Below are 17,161 nucleotides of genomic sequence, written 5' to 3' on the forward strand. Positions count from 1 at the left end.
TTTGTTACTAAAGTCACTTTTCATCATACCTTTGGCCAATTAGCAGCTCTAGCCTTTGTAATTAAATACAATACCCCAGATGAAGCGTTCTCAACTTTTCATTAATTTAATTCACCGTCCCATTCTACACTTACTTTCAGGCTGTTCAGAAATCTTTCCTGTTTGTTCCCCCAAAGTTTAATGGTTTAGGGGTGGTATGCCTTATGGTTTCAAAATAAAGCTTGAGCACGGTGGTTTTACATGGAGACGGGGCTCATAATGGGATAGGTTCACTCTCTCAGCCAGTGCATGAGAAACCACGTCTCAAAAATCTTATCATTTGTTTGATTTGTGCTTCCTCCTATGCAGGCTGTAAGCTTACGAGACTAAAAAGCTAGTTCCAGCGGCTCACTAACGTGGTCCTTATTATAAATGAAGACATATGATGACAATCATAATTATCCTTAGTGCCTTAATTTACAAGACAATCTTGACCTTCAGACTTCAAAAATGACATATTTTTCTGTTGTTATAAAACCCCAACCCACGTCAGGCACAGCAGTCAGGTGGGAAAAAATAAAGGCACAGACATAATCCCAATTTGCTATTACCAATACCTGTGTGTAGCTCACACTAGCAAAATAACTATCAATTTCTGAAAGTGAAATTCATCAGGTTGCTAGAAAAATAAACCCCACCACAACGCATAGGGAGACTCAGTGGACAGAAATGCACACTAGCCACACGGGCCGTGTATATAGTCCATACTCCATATGCCCATATTCCCAAACTGCAGCCACCAAACACTGACACCTGGCTGACAACCCCCTACTCTGACCTCATCGTGAGCAAGCATTTCAGAGAAATCACGGATCTGACACCCTAGTTATACTGAAATTAACACTGCTCAGTTTTTACAATGTTCCTTCATGTGCCACCTAAATCATCACACACCATACTTTGGGACAAACAGTGACCTACACTAATGAGGCTAAAGCATGATCAGACAGGTCAAATTCAGAGACTGACTCTCCAGGGAGACTCAAATGGAAAGAAAGATCAGCCTGTGATAAAGGTAGCATTTCAAATCTATATAGAATGTGTATTATTTAATAACTATTACTGGAAAAACTGGGTGACCTAAATAAATAACAATGTAGCTTTGGTCTATACGTCAAAATAGATCCCTAGGGCTCCTGGGTGGTTCAGCTGGTTAAGCGCCCTCAGTTTTGTGTCAGGTCATGGTCTCATGGTTTGTGAGTTCAAGCCCCACATGCCTGCTTGGGATTCTCACTCTCTCCCCCACTCTCTCAAAATAAATTAATAAACTTAAAAAAAAAAAAAAAAAACAGATCCCTAACGGATATAAGATTTATATATATACATAAAGGGCTAGCTATAAAAATGTGAAGGTAATATGAGCACTAAAACATCTCCATATGAAAGAAGACTTTCTCTAAGAAAGATGTATCACGTCAACACTAAGTCTTGTTACGGTTTGTCATTTATTTAATAAATTTGAGTACATAAAAATTAGAGCTTTCTACACGGAAAAATATAACACAGGTTAATAAAATAACAAAATAGGAACAACTATCTATAATAACGCAAAGCCAATTATTTGTAAAATCAGCAAAAGCTATATAAACAGTGCAGAGAGAACTAAAAATCTTCTAAACCTAAGAACTTCATTTTTACTCATTTTAGAAATATGCAATAGAAACCCAACGAAAGAGGATTTTTCCCTATCTGTTTGGCAAAGACTCAGGGAGCTGCTGTGAGTTACAGACAGCAGGCACTTTCGTTCGCTGATAACCCACCTCAGCAATCGAGGTGCATCTACTAACATGCCAAATGTGCATAGCCTTTGAGCTAGCACTTCTAGAAATGTGACCTATACGAATTAAAGGCATTTACAAAGCCATTTACAAGGCATTATTTACAAGGATATGCACTGCAATGTTGCTTAGTGAAAAACTGACCATAAACGGCCATTAAAATATAAGACAGGTAAGTTGTGCAACATTCACTGCACGCAGGATCATCCCGCTCTCGAAAAGAATGCAGCCAATCCGCCTGCGCTCATCTGGAACGATCTCCAAGATGGGTTATCAGGCGGTAAGAGGAGTGCTGCAGCCTGTTTCACATGCTCTAGCAGGTGTTTAAACGAGAGAGGAGCATGCCCCCGGGCGATTCCACGCGCAGAGATCAGTCTGACTGTCAGGACCCGTGACGGAGGCAGTGAGGGGTGGGTGAGAGGTGAGGTGGGAGGGACTTGGACCGCTTTCCTCTGCGTCGTTATTTTCTACCGCTTGAGTTATCACCCATGCCCATGGAATACGTTCTCACCTCTGTAGTAAACCAGGGAAGCCACAAGACGACATAAATTTTCAAAACCAGCTCCACGTAAACAAGTCCATACGAAGTGGCTGGGAGGAAAAGAACCCTCAGACCGTGACCGCTCCGATTTATTACGCGCATACTGGAAAGCACCGCTTGCGTTTTAAATCCCAGGGGCCTAGAAAAAGCAGGGGATTCTCAGGAGCAGTCCTACACCACTTCACAAAGCACACGCATCAAGTGTTTCTGGCATGACGAGTCGGCGCCCACGGTCCTTTCGACCCTCATCTTCCCTCCACAGCTGTGACACTGCATCTCTTCCTCAACATGGAAACAAGAGTGAACGAAGCAAACTTCCCTATTTGAGCCTTGAGCTTTAGACACATTATCTTGTCTCCTCTGAAAACTGAATGTGGCCAAACTTCAAAAATGCCGTTAACAAAGATGTTTTTCAATAGGACAAAAAACGTTTTTTGTTTTTGGCAAATACATTTAGGGGTAACAAAATGAAGTTTAAGAAAAAATCAGTCATATATAGTTTAAATCAGATTTCATTAACTATCCGAATTTAAAAATTTATGGTCGAAAATCGGAGTGGAAGTCAAAGTACATTTATATAATGTAATTTCCATAAACCAAATGCTCAGACAGACCGCTAACCATATAAAAAGAACTTCAGCATGCTTATTAATATCTTGATTTTTAAAGCAATTATGAAGCTTCCTCTGTTTCACTATTTGGGTTATTTTCCGTTAGCAATTTACTACATTTAACAGTGTAAACAGAATAATCAGTTTGACACCTGTTTTAAGTTGGTATTTTCCCACTCTCATGTACTAACAGAAGAGTAGTTTTACACAACTCAAAGAATAGTCAAGTAAAACACTTCTTTTGAGTTAATTAAAATGTTAAATGCTAGCAAAAGTATTATTTGTGAATAATGCACAACCTACAATTTGCAGGTTTTTCCTAAGAACCTCTATGAAAATCTAAGAGAAACTAACTTCACGTGCAAGCGAAAAGTATTTAAAGGTGCATCAAATACAGTAAGTGCTAAATATCATATTTATAAAACAAAATGTGCAAAATGATTCCTAATTCAAAAAATATATAGAAAAAGACTGGAAGAACATTTATCCATATATCAATAGTGTATTATTTCTAAATAGAGGGAAGGGTTCCAAAGAAGTAATTTTTCTTTACTTATGGCAGTAATTTAAAATTTTCTGTAATGAACATTATTTTATAATCAGAAAAGAGCCCACTTTAAAAAATAAAGTATCCAAAGCAAAATGCAACAGTTTAAATCCCATTCCGATAAACCTGGAAAGACTTACAGGATACAAACCATGTAGTGGAACGTGACGCACCTGGGAAACAGAGCGCCAGAGACCTACAGGTGCTGGTGTGGACTCATTACGACACAGTACTCAGGAGGGGCTTCTGGGGGGCTCAGTCGGGTGGGCGTCCGACTTCGGCTCAGGTCATGTTCTCACGGTTCGTGGTTCGAGCCCCGCATCGGGTTCTGTGCTGACAGCTCGGAGCCTGGAGCCTGCTTCCGATTCTGTGTCCCCCTCTCTCTGGCCCTCCCCCGTCTCACTCTCTCTCTCAAAAATAAATGAACATTAAAAAAATTTTTTTTAATAAAAAATAAATTAATTAATTAAAAAAAAAGACACAGCACTCAGGAGAACAGTAGTACGCTCTCTCCTTATCACTGAAAAGGTGATGGGCGGATATGTTTATTTATGTTTACACTAGTTCCAAACAGACACTGAGGAAACTGGTAACAGTGGGGAAATCAGGAGTCTTTAGATGGATGGATCTGTCTTAAATGGATCTCATTGTTTTTATAATTTTTTTCAATTAAAAAAAAAGTTAACACTGCTTTAAAGGCCCCTGACTGGAAATGGAAACATTATTAGAGCAAGGTAATATTAAAAGTAATTCAGTCTGACTTTCTGATTAACAAGAATTATCACTTTGGTATTACAAGTTGTGAAAAAGAGAAGCCCAGAAAAGATAAGCAATGAAACTGCAGTTGGTCATGGAGATAACATTTTTTCAGGTTCCCATCACGCTTTTCACAACTTCATGTTTTGTTTTGTTTTTTTTTAATTTTTTTAATGTTTGTTTATTTCTGAGAGACTGAGCATGAGTGGGGGAGGGGCAGAGAGAGGGGGAGACACAGAATCCAAAGCAGATTCCAGGCTCCGAGCTGTCAGCACAGAGCCCGACGCGGGACTCGAACTCACAGACCGCGAGATCACGACCTGAGCCGAAGCCTGACGCTCAGCCGACTGAGCCACCCAGGCGCCCCACACAACTTCATGTTTTGCAGTAAGGATGTGGTATGAATTGTGCTGCTCGCCCACACACCAGGGTTTACTGATGCCCCTTAAAAACATTAGAGCATTAAAGCTTCATTAAAAGGAAAATTAACTCAAAAGGAAGTAGGGTTTTTTGGAGCCACCTTCCCAGGGCCTGGGGGACGTGCTCCTGGACCTTCCACGGGAAACCGCAGCGCGGCGAGATGGCAGACATGGCGTGTGCAGGCCACACAACCCCAGCAGCGCGTCCTGGACCACAGACCGGCGGTCCGACACCCGAGCCCTGCAGTTTTTGCCAAAGTTCTGGACTCTCTGGCTCTGATTTCTTCCTTGGAAGAACTTCCAAGGAATGCTAACACATTTAAATTAAAAAGTCAAGAAGCGAGAGCACAGGGGCAAAGCACCCTGCCAGAGGACAAATACCGAGGACGGTGGCCTGCCTACCTGTAAGGAGGGAAGAGGGAAACGGAAACACCCTGGAGAGAAAAGGCCCGAGAGGCTGGAGAGGCTGACAGCGGGGCAAAGAAGCAAAGGCAGCACTGAACCCAAGCAACCAGGGAATAGAAACTGATTCCTGTTTTCCAGAGAACAAAGTGTATCAAAAGCCTTTACAATGTGCATACTTTGACCAAGCAATTCAACTTCTTTAATTTATCCTAAAAAATAATTACATTGTTGGCTCTACAGAAGTTCACGATAAAAACAAACAACCTAAATGTCCAAAAAGAAAGGATAAACGGGGGCGCCTGGGTGGCTCAGTCGGAGCCTGGAGCCTGCTTCGGATTCTGTGCCTCCCTGTCTCTCTGCCCCTCCCCTGCTTGCGCTTGGTCTCTCTCTCGCTCTCTCAGAAATATACATTAAAAAAAAATTTTTTTAAGAATAAACATAAATACTTCCAAGTCCACACAATGAGCATGTATTTTTTTAATTTTCAAATTGTTTTAAGTTTATGTTTTTTGAGAGACAGAGGGGGAACGAGTGGGGGAAGGGCAGAGAGAGAGAAGAGAGAGAGAATCCCAAGCACACTCCACACCGTCAGCTCAAGCCCGACACGGTGCTTGATCCCGCGAACAGTGAGCTCATGACCTGAGCCGAAATCAAGCGTCAGACGCCTAACCGACGGAGCCACCCAGGCGCCCCCATGTACGGTAATTTTTAAACATAAAACAAAATTTTAATTTTAGAAAAGAGATGGAACGACTTGACTCTCTGCTTTGGGATAACATCGAGTCTAAACACAAGGCAGAGAGGAATGGCTACAGCAAAACACAAAGGCCTCAAAATAAAGCCTCATTCAACAGGTCCGCAGTCCTCCACCAGTCCCTGCTTTTTCCCACTCTGCCTCCGCGCATTCCCTCATTAAAGCTACTGTCTGGGGGCGAGTGTGGCCACCCACACACGGACATCACGCTAGCCTTCCGCTCACCAGGTCCTGACGGCACGATCGCCTTTGCACGCCCCTTTCTCTGCCTCTTGTGTAAATGCTGGCAGCCGTGGGAGTTCTGTTCGGAGCCTTCTGAGCGAACCCTTTCTCCTGAGGACTCCGTGCATCGCACAATTTCCACCACCTGCTGATGGACTGAGGGACTCCGGGTCTCCACCCGAAGCTCCAGACCGGCGCTTCCTGAACACCCTCCACCACTCAAACCGAACAACTCCCTAGGAATTTAACGTCTTGGTTCACGGCCTCACTCTCCACTCCAGTAATCCCAGACGAACGCCTGAAGGGCCCCCTCTCATTGCAGAGCTCACCGGTTCTACCTCGTCCACGGCTCTCGAAGGCCCCTCCACTCAGGTGCCCACCACGGTGCGTCAGGCCCGCATTACTCGTCTGCACAACTGCGGCTGCCTCCCTCCCTCGCCTGGCCTCCGACCACCTGCACTGCCCCACACTCATCTCTCCAAAACCCGTTTGCCCACAGTCACTTTACTGCTTAAAATCCCTCACTGGCTTACCCACATGCCTGGATATGCCTGAGTGTGACCCACAGAACCTTTATGATCTGGGCCCTGACCACCTCTCACCGGCCTTCTCTCCCACACTGACTCCAGCCACGTTGAGCAATCTGTAGGTGATTACCATTTCTCCGCGGCTGGCCACTTCTGTCCGTGCTGTCCCTCCTCCCCGATGGCAACGAGGTCCATATATACATAGTAGCAAGGATCCCAGTCCAGCATACAAAAGCCTAGGGCACTAACCTTATGCCATTTGCTTGGGGTTCTGGAAACAGGATACACACAGCACAAAAAGGAAAACAAGCTTCGTCCCTCCCTTCTGGTATACCACCATCCAAAAGAGCTCCCAGATGGCCCAAAATTTACTGTGATACTCCCCTACTTCACTCACCTCTCTTCTATACCCTTACGTGACTGCCTCCTGCCCTACGGTTGTCATGGTGACAACCCACAGACACTCAGCCCAGAATTATCTACGCCCCCTGGCCCAACTGTGTGCCCCCCCCTTCTCCAAGGGTGGCTGGATCAAAGAGGTAAATGATCTAAATAAGTAAATTCCCACTGCTGCAAATAAATGACACCTGCTTACATTTCTAAGGCGCAGAGCTACAAAACTGTCTCTGAGTCAACTACATTTCACGAAAACATCTACTGAAAATTTAGTTGGTTGATAATCTTTGCTTTTTAACTGCTTCATATTTGCATAACAGTTACATAGCCAGTAACCACTGACTCAATATAGTAGGCGGGAAGGAAAGCCATAATATTTAAATCCTAATAGGCTGTCAAGACAGAAGAATGGCACATGTAAGTCGTGTGTTACTAGCATTTACAACTTAGCTGAAACAGATACCCCTTCTGCGGTGGCTTCAACATATTTCCACAAGGTCTCTGGGGTTGCTTCCCTTTAAGAGGTGGAGCGTGACCCCCACCCCCACCCCCGACCTTGAGTGTGGACCGGATAGACAAACAGAATCCGACAAAAATGTATGTGACTTTCAGGACCGCCTCGCACAGGCATGCCGCTCTCTCCCTGCACTCCCAGGTCACACGCCACGTCAGGAGGACAGTCAAGGAGTTCTAAGGAGAGGTGCATGTACCAGGGACCTGACACCTCCCACCAAGACCCAGCACTAACTTCCTTGCACGTGGATGAGCCAGCCCAGGAGTGGCTCCCCCAGCACGTGGACAAGCCAGCCCCCCCGGCAAGGCTTTAGGCACCGCAGCCCCACAGAGATCCTGAGCCAGAACCACCACCAACTGCTCTCAGATCCCTGTCCCACAAAACTGAGTGGACAACAAGAACGTACTGCTCCAAGCCACCATTCTACAGGAACTGTAAGTACCACATCCTTCATTCACTGGAAATTAAGAAAGGGGTGAAGCAGGTATTGTGACATTTAGATTAATGTAATTTAAATGCACACTGAAGTCCTGTTTTGTAATCTGCTTGTTTCCATTAACAATGAATCCTTTTAATACATATAAGACATTAAAATATAAATATTAATAACGGCTGTCTAGTATTCCGTTACACTGTTGTATTACCATTTACTTCACAAATTTCCTGCTAGACGTTTATGTTGTTTCCAACTGTTCAGTATTATGGGTGTCGCCGCAATCATCTCTTCCCCTGCGTCTTTCCTCTGCACCTGTCAGATTAGTTCCTTAGGATAAAGGTCTCAAAGCACAATAACTGGATGAGAAGGGATGTACCTTGTTAAGACCTCTGATGTTCAACTGCCCCCCGCCCCCCAGCCGGCAGGCTGAGACAACTTACAAGGCACCCACACCGCCAGCAGGCATTTCCGTCTTTAACCCGGTTACCACGGGAGGTGCCGGACCGCATGGACACACGCCGACAGAAATTCCTGCTCCTGCCTTTATGATGACAACCGGTGCGGGCACGCAGAGGCCGTGGCAGAACAGGAACGTGTGGAAAGCAGATACCCTTACGGTGGTATAAAATAATAAGGTGCCTAACTTCCAAGCTCCCAGCTGTCTGCATTCTATGAAAGTTCTAAGAATACAGGGAAAGTTACATTCGAAGAAAGCTCCAGACTGCTTTTGCAATAAACTCTTTTGAGGCTCTTCTGCAGTCCTATGAGGCTTCCTGTAATGCGCATTACTTTAGTTAAGAGACCTAGTTGGCAATTAACTGCATAACCCACGAAAATCAGCTTAAGTGTGCAAAGGCAGGCAGGGACTAGCGAGGCAAGCTCATACCTGGGGAACAAAATTTAAGGAGGTGCTCGCGCTCAGGGCGGTGCCAGTGCAGGGCCAGCCACGGTGTGAGCTTGACAGTAAGGCCACCTTGAACCCTCCAGTGGTACTTGAGGGGCCCTGCTTGCCTCACCCTAGGCCCTGAGTGCAAGTAGTACAAAGAGAATTAGACAAACAGTCTCAGCCCTTCTCTTCTGCTTGATTTCCCTAAGAACCAGATCGTGAATTCCCGACCTCTGCTACAGGGAACTACAGGTTTTTGGTCTTGTGTGTGAAGGCCACCAGTTAATTACACCCAAGAGAAGACACGCGGCACTGGCGGATGAAACGGCAGTGTGATAGACTGACAGAAAATTAACACTTTTAAATCTGACCTTAGAACGCATTTTTACTTCACTCACTGCCAGATCTGTAAGAAAGTTTTAGTTTCTACTGCAACGTACACAGAGTAGGCATGACAACACATATACCCAGTGCCAGCTTTTTAAAACAAAATAGCATGGGATTTTTTTTTTTAAGTTAAAAGATTTTACATAAGATCTTCAATTGCAGAATAGAGGGCAGTTTTACAGAGCCAGCCAATCAGAGTTCTACAATCTTAAGCGTAGTCCAAACCTAGGCGCCTGGGTGGCTCAGTCGGTTGAATGGTTGACATCGGCTCAGGTCACGATCTCACAGTTTCTGAGTTCAAGCCCCGCGCCCACTTCCGATCCTCTGTCCCCCTCTCTCTGCCCCTTCCCCGCTTGCACTGTCTCTCTCAAAATAAATAAACTTAAGAAGAAGAAAAAATTGTCTACACCTATCAAAGAGGAAAATTAAACTTGCAGTAGCTGGCTTTGGTAGGCCCTAGAGTATAATAACTCCTTCTATGAGCCCAGCATTACCCTAATGCCAAACCCAGAAAAAAATATCACAAGTAATATCAAAGACCACTATCTCTTACGAATATAGATGCAAAACTTCCCAACAAAATACTGTCAAACACAATCCAACAAGGTATAAAAATAAATACAGAAGACAGCCAGTGGTGGTGATCCCAGGCCGGCAAGGCTGGTTCAGCATTCAGAAATCATTGAGGGTAATCTGCCACACCGAAGGACTAAAGAAAAATCACATGACCACATCAGTAGATGCAGAAAAGCATTTGACAAACCCCAACACCCATTCATGATAAGAACTCAGTAAACGAGAAACAGAAGGGAACTTCCTCAACCTTGATAAAAAACATCCACAAAGTAACTGCAGTTAACATCAAACTTAATGGCGACAAACGAGCAACTTTCCCAGTAAGATCAGGAACAAGGCTAGGGCATTCCCTCCACACCACTGATTTACCATTCCTGAAAGTCGGAGCTAATGCAGAGTGCAGTGAGAAAAGAAACGGATATAACAGGTAGACAAATCAGGAAGAGAAAAAGAAAGCTGTATTTGATCACAGATGACAGGACCATCTATGTAGAAAATTCCAACAAACGATCAAAAACAAAACCAAAAACATCACTTCCGCTACGGAAAACAGTATGGACGTTCCTCAAAAAATTAAAAACAGAACAACCTGGGGCGCCTGGGTGGCTCAGCCAGTTGAGCATCTGACTCCGGCTCAGGTCAGGATCTCGCGGTTCGTGGGCTGGAGCCCCACGTCGGGCTCTGTGCTGACAGCTCAGAGCCTGGAGCCTGCTTCAGATTCTGTGTGTCCCTCTCTCTCTGTCCCACCCCTGCTCGTGCTCTGTCTCTCTCTGTCTCAAAAATAAATAAAAACGTTAAAAAAAATTAAAGAAAAAAAAGTCAAATGTCTGGAAACAGAGACTATGAAACTGGCTGCTGGGACCTGAGCTAAGGGTTAATACAAATCAAAACTCAACTGCTTTCCTTTATACCAGCAATGAACGGCTGGAATTTGAAATTAAAAACAGTGCCATTATATTAGGTCCAGAAAAATGAATCACTTAGATCTAAATCTAACAAAACACGTATAAGGTTTACACAAGGAAAACTATCAAAGTCTGATGAATGAAACCAAAGAACTAAACCCTGGAGGTACTTACCCCGTGTCGGATAGGAAGACTCAACGTTGTCGAAATGTCAGGTTTTCCCAACTTGACCTACAGATTGCACAATCCCAATGAAATCCCAGAATACCCCACACAATGCTGACGATAAAGAACAAAGCGGCACTATCCGACTCCAAGACTTCCCATAATGCTACAGAAATCAAGACAGGGTGATGTAGGCAAAACAAACACAACAAAACAAACCCCAAACAGATCAACAAAGGAAGGGCAGCTTTTCAACAAAACAGGCTGCAGCAACTGGTCCTCCATGCAAAAAAACGAATAACAACAAAAGCAGAAAACCAGACACTGACCTTGTATCTTTCACAAAAATGTCCCCAAAATGGATCATAGACCCAAACGTAAAACACAAAAGTATAAAACTACTGGAAGCTAACGTCTTATAAAAGCCACGTGACCTTGTGTTTGGCAAACTTTTTAGACACGACGTCAGAAGCGTAATCCGTGAAAGAAAGTATTGATAAAATTGGACTGCGTTAGAATCACAAACTTCTGCTCTGCAAAAGACAGTTAAGATAATGAGAAAAACAAGCTAGAAGAAACTGGGGGAAAATATATGCAAAAGACATATTTGAAAAAGAACTTGTATATTCGCAAAATATATACAAATACATAAGAAACGTATACAAAGAACTCTTGAGACTCAACAGTAAGAAGACAACTAACTGAAAAGTGGGCAAAAGGGAATGTATACAGATGGCAAATGAGCACGTGAAAAGGTGATCCACACCCCTTGTCATCAGGGAGCCGCAAAGGAAAACGACGAGGACATCACTGCCTCCTAGCAGAATGACTACAATGCCATCACTGACAACCACCGAGGCTGGACAGGATGTGAGGCAGCAGGACCGCTCCCTGTTCGTTGGTGGGGAGGCAAAATGGTGAGGCCACTGTGCAGGACACTTGGCAGTTTCTTACAAAGTTAAACACTTCAGGGGCACCTGGGTGGCTCAGTCGGCTGAGCGTCTGACTCTTGATTTCAGCTCAGGTCATGATCTCATGCTTGTGAGATGGAGCCCCACGTCAGGCTCCGCCCTGACGGCACGGATCCTGCTTGGGATTCTGTCTCCCTCTGTCTGCCCCTCCCCTGCTCACATGTGACCCCCCCCCCCCAAAATAACTAAAAACTTAAAAAAAAAAAAAAAAGATCTCGCCACTTTTTGACCTCCCGGTCACTCCCTGCATGCTGCGATCTGACTTCCAACCCTACCACCCTGGAGTCTTGTCACCACGAAGCCACCCAGGTCTTCCTGGTGGCTTGTTAGTATTGCCTCAGTGCCTCCCTGCAGCGCTTGGCACTGTGGTCACGCCTCCTCCCCGCCACCCCCACCCCGCCCTCCACCAGGTGTGATTCTTTCCTAAGTATTCTCCTCACTTATTAGATGTTAAAATACCCCGCAGGCCACAACCCATCCCAAACGCCAGGCCTTCTCCCTAGGGACTTCTTTCTGAGTCATCTATCTGCCCGTAACTACCAAATCTGCATGTCTGGCCCAGATTTCTCCCTCATTTCACACAGGTACAATCAACAGCCTGTTCCACATCTCCGTCTATGTCCATAGGAACCTAGACATTCCATTTAACAACCACTCCCCTCTTGGAGAATCCACACCCTACAACTCACACATCTATACTGCTCTATGTGGACCAGAGACCCCAACCTCATCCCAGACTCAGCTCATCAGGCGGAAAGCTGACTCAGACCAATCAGATTTCCTCTCCTGAGGAATGCAATTGAGATCCAACTGCCCCAGATGGACACCTAAACTAGGAAATCATACACTGCTGAGATCATGTGCCAGAAAAAGGGAGAAAGCCAGTGGGCAGGGAGGCAAGAATGAAGGAGACAGCACAGCTCGGGGAGAAAAACCGAGTAACCACCTGGGTCCTGATGACTTGGTATCTGGATTACGTCTGTCCTTACGTTCTTTGAAATAGCACCATATTCCTCCCATAGATTTTTCCCCCTACTAAGCTATTTTCAATGGATTTCTATACTTGTGATTAAATGGCTCCTAAAATATTCTTTTATGCACTCCAAGAAAGGGAAAAAATACTGCGCTAACTAGCTCATGCCACCAAGATGTATCCTGACTTCAGAAATACTAAAAATCAGGAAACTGTGTGACTTAGAATCGGTGGAATCCAGTATACACTTACTCCATGTATCCCCTTCCACCCACCAACCCTAATTCTATCCATCCTTCAAGACTAAGCCCCAACCAACTCTACCTCTTCCTGGACCAGCCCCAACAGAATTCTTGAATGTAATAATAATATTACTTCAATAGTTACAGTAACAATAGTTATTTAGCTTTTTTGTTGTTTATTTTTGAGAGAGAGAGAGAGAGACACAGAGAGAAGGAGTGCGAGTGGGGGAGGGGCAGAGAGGAGGAGACAGAATCGGAAGCAGGCTCCAGGCTCTAAGCTGTCAGCATGGAGCCCGATGCGGGGCTTGAACCCACGAACCGCGAGATCATGACCTGAGCCAAAGTCGGACACCCAAACGACTGACCACCCAGGCGCCCTCAACAGTTATTTAACTTCTAACTAAGTCTTGTCTCTCCAACAAGATTATAAGGAGGGCATGGACTTTTCCTTATGATGTTTCATATGCTACACAGAGCCTTTACAAATAACCACTAAAATACTCATTTAATTTGGGGAAAAAAGATGTATTTAAAAGGTGGCCATATTCAGTTTTCTACCCAGCCCAAGAAAGGAGAAACAATTACGAGTAATTTAATACATGGAGGAAAGACTATCATAACCTTTTGCTTTTTAAATGATGGGAAAGAATTGTATCATAGCCAAAGAAAATTAAGGAAAATATGCATTTGTACCTGCTCAACAGAATTAGTTGCGAGGAAACAAAATTAAAGCTACAATGAAACTACATCGCCACCAGAATTGCCAAAATTAAAAGGACTAACGATGATGAATGTTGACAAGGAAGTAAGGCCACCGGCCCCCTCCACACACTGCAGGTGTGTGCACTAGAGCAGAGCCTAAGTGTGTGCAGAACCCAGCACGAGTGTAAGTGCACACCTGACATTACACACACCCATAAGTACAGAATGCATCAACTATACTGTGGAGGAACGCGGAGAAATGCGGACCCAAAGAAGCCAAATCCGGAAAACGGGAACAAAGCGGATGTGACTCCACTCACACCAAGTTCAGCAGGCAAAACTCACCTACAGTAACAGAGATCAAACAGCAATTATCTTTGGGAGAAGGGATACTGACTGGAAGGGGGCAGGAGGGAGCCTACGGAATGCTGGGAATGTTATGTGATGGGGGTGGGGCGGTCACAAGGGTGCAGCGGACCGCAGACATCCTTCAAGCGGCACCTGCTGTTGACTCCCCACCCATCCCCCAGCCGCCATGTGTTAGCCACCGCCGGCTCCTAAAGGCTACCCTCAGGGTGACTGCCCTCAGCAGAGGGGCCCAGTGCCACACTCCCACCCTCACGCCAAGAGCGGCCTGCAGCCAACGACCAACTCATACGGGAGGGTGACAGAATTCCAGGTCCCTTCACTCAAGAAGGGGGCAGCCCCGTGATGCCAGCCAAGCTCCTGAGTTCCCCGTGGGGCTGAGACAGGCTGCAAGGAAGAAGACCCTTTCCCCTGCCCTCTCCTTCTCCCGCCTCCGTTTCACCTGCAGCGAGGTCACCTCCTCAAGCTCTTCTAGGGACATGACCTAAGACACATACATTGGATGTCTAATCTGCACCCCAATCAAAAAGAAACCGGTTCTGCACAGCTAAAAAGCAGGATATGCAGCCTCCCCCGAGACCGTGAGTGCTAGATGAGCACTTTCCTCGGGCTGGAGCTGTGCTCATAGTTGAGAAGACGGGGTCGGGGCACTGGCAGGGCATGCGGGGGCACTCCTGTCTGTAAGAGAAATCAGGAGCCCCTGCGGAGAAGTGACATGGGTTGTGAGGTGGTGACCTGCCACCAGCTCGCTGTGCGTGTACAACCAGCCATGTGCTCTCCACCTCGCCTGTACGCCAGATCTGGTCCGGAGGTGCTCCAAGGCCTCTTCTACCCTCCTCCATCTCACCTGTAATCTCCATGAATACCCAAGCCACGGAAGGTCACCCCTGCCCACCCTGCCACACGTACACAGTACCCAGCTCTAACACCTAGTCCTGCAGCCAGCTACCCTCAACCAATCACGGTCATGCACAACTCAAAGCCTGAAGATCATCAGCACACTTCTCTACCAACTCCCTACTGGGTTTCCTTCCTCCATCCTAGGAGGCCATCATACACACCCCTAAAGCACAATTTTATTTACATGTTTTTGAAATCTTTTTTAAAGTTTATTTTTAGAGAGAGAGAAAAAGAGCCGGGGGGGGGGGGCGGGGGGGGGAGGGAGAGGGAGGGAGACAGAATCCGAAGCAGCTCCAGGCTCAGAGCTGTCAGCACACAGCCCAACACGGGGCTCGAACTCACGAACCACGAGATCATGACCTGAGCCGAAGTCGGATGCTTAACCGACTGAGCCCCCGAGGTGCCCCTCCCAGAGCACAATTTTAAAGGGATGTTCCTACTTGGAGTATGCACTTAGGATTATGTGACAACTCAGCTATTTATTTAAGTGTAACATACAGAATATACTCAACAAGCAAAAACAATACGCAAAGCATTTAAAAGACATTTTAGGGGCGTCTGGGTGGCCCCGTTGTCAAGCGTCCCACTCTTGCTTTCGGCTCAGGTCATGATCTCATGGTTGGGGAGATCAAGCCCGGTGCTGGGGTCTGTGCTGACAGCGCAGCTGCTTGGGGTTCTCTCTCTCTGACCCTCCCCCGCGCGCGCTCTCTCTCTCTCTCTCTCCCTCTCTCAAATAAACATTAAAAACTATTTTAAAATAAGTAAATAAAATAAAAAATAAAGTAAAAGACGTTTAAAAAATTCTTCAGTAAATAATCAACTAATTCGATTCACTTAAACTTTTCAAACACTTCAAGCACGGGGGCCAGATTTTTATTTTGAACCTTTAAAACCTAAGCAGGCAGAAAAGGGACCCATGAACCGGCACAGAGGAGAAATGGTGAAAAACAAGGGAATGAAACAGCACTGGCACCTATCTGTCGGCAGTTCCGCTGAACCAATAGCCGCCGGTCATCAGAGAGGGCAGCAGGATGGCCGGAGCCTGCTCCCCCTCACTCTAAACAATTGTAAGAATAATGGTATGACCAACGGTCCCAGAGTGTCCCCGCACTCCTTCCAGAAAGCTGGTGAAGAATAATCCACACAGCCTCGGATCCAAACACGTGGCCGGCGAGGAGTTGCGCCTGGATTTCAGAGGTTGTTGACATTAACAGACACATCCTGGCCACTTCCTACAACAGAAACCACCCCTTAGGTGGTGGATTCTGAAAGCAACCGCTACCAGAAGTCAAGGGTGAGAGTAGCGAGAGCTCATCTTAAACAGAAACATTATGTCTTTTGCCCGAGTTCTGTCACCACCGGGATTCAAAGGGCTGTCCGCCTTCAGCATCCTTGCAGTGTCTGGAACCTAAGGAGCGCAGATCACCGGCGATTCCCGTCTACAAAGCCCTTTTCCTCATCAGACCCGCTTTAGCGCATCAGAAGCAGGTGGCCGCGCAGCGGGCCGGCCCCGCGGCCCCCCGCCCGCCTCCGGGGGCCCGGATCCCCGACGCAGGCCGCCCGCCCGGGGGGCCCGAGACGCCGCAGACACACAGGCCGCTCTTACCTTCCTACTGGCGCCTCCGAGGGACACCTTGGGCCTCGTTTTGAAATCCCCTTCAAAACTAAACATCTTTACAGCTTATCCCATCTGGGAGGAGCCCCCGACCCTGAGAGCAGCGGGGCGGGCGGGGCGGGCTCGGCGGGCTCCCGCGGGGGAGGGGCCTCTTACGGGGAGGGGTCCCGAGGGGAGGGGTCTCCCGCGGGGAGGGGTCTCCTGAGAGGAGGGGTCGCCTGCGGGGAGGACTACGCCGCAGCGGGGAGCGACCCCGAGCCCGCCCTGGGGGCTCTGCCCGCCCGGCCTGCCCTCGGGTGGGGGAGGCGGCGACACTGGGGGGGGCGGCTCCTCCTCACCTCCCCCCTCATCCACGCCTCCCCACTGCTCCGGCCGAGGCCGAGGGCGCCGGCAGGGCCGCAGACCCCGCACTTGCACCGGGAGCAGCCGCCGGGAGGAAAGATGGCCGCCGGCCGGGGCTGGCGTGCGCGGTCCCGCCTGCGCGCGCGCGCCCGGCGCCGACGCCCTCCGCCCCGCGGACCGCCGGCG

At 47.0% G+C, this 17,161-nt stretch overlaps 1 protein-coding gene across 4 annotated transcripts in view; it reads right to left on the reverse strand.

Moving 5' to 3' along the window:
- UBE3C (ubiquitin protein ligase E3C) overlaps window positions 1-17,109 on the reverse strand; it is a 119,714-nt gene extending 102,605 nt beyond the window's left edge. For 3 of the 4 annotated variants that reach the window (XM_027051261.2, XM_053217799.1, XM_053217800.1), the window contains exon 1: window positions 16,625-17,109. In XM_027051261.2, coding sequence (XP_026907062.1) covers window positions 16,625-16,690 — 66 coding nt within the window. In that variant the 5' untranslated portion in view covers window positions 16,691-17,109. The remainder of the gene's footprint in view (window positions 1-16,624) is intronic. The other variant, XM_027051260.2, reaches the window with a different exon arrangement.
- Window positions 17,110-17,161: the final 52 nt, after the last annotated feature.

This window comes from Acinonyx jubatus, chromosome A2, assembly GCF_027475565.1.
Source record: "Acinonyx jubatus isolate Ajub_Pintada_27869175 chromosome A2, VMU_Ajub_asm_v1.0, whole genome shotgun sequence".
Lineage (NCBI taxonomy): Eukaryota > Metazoa > Chordata > Mammalia > Carnivora > Felidae > Acinonyx > Acinonyx jubatus.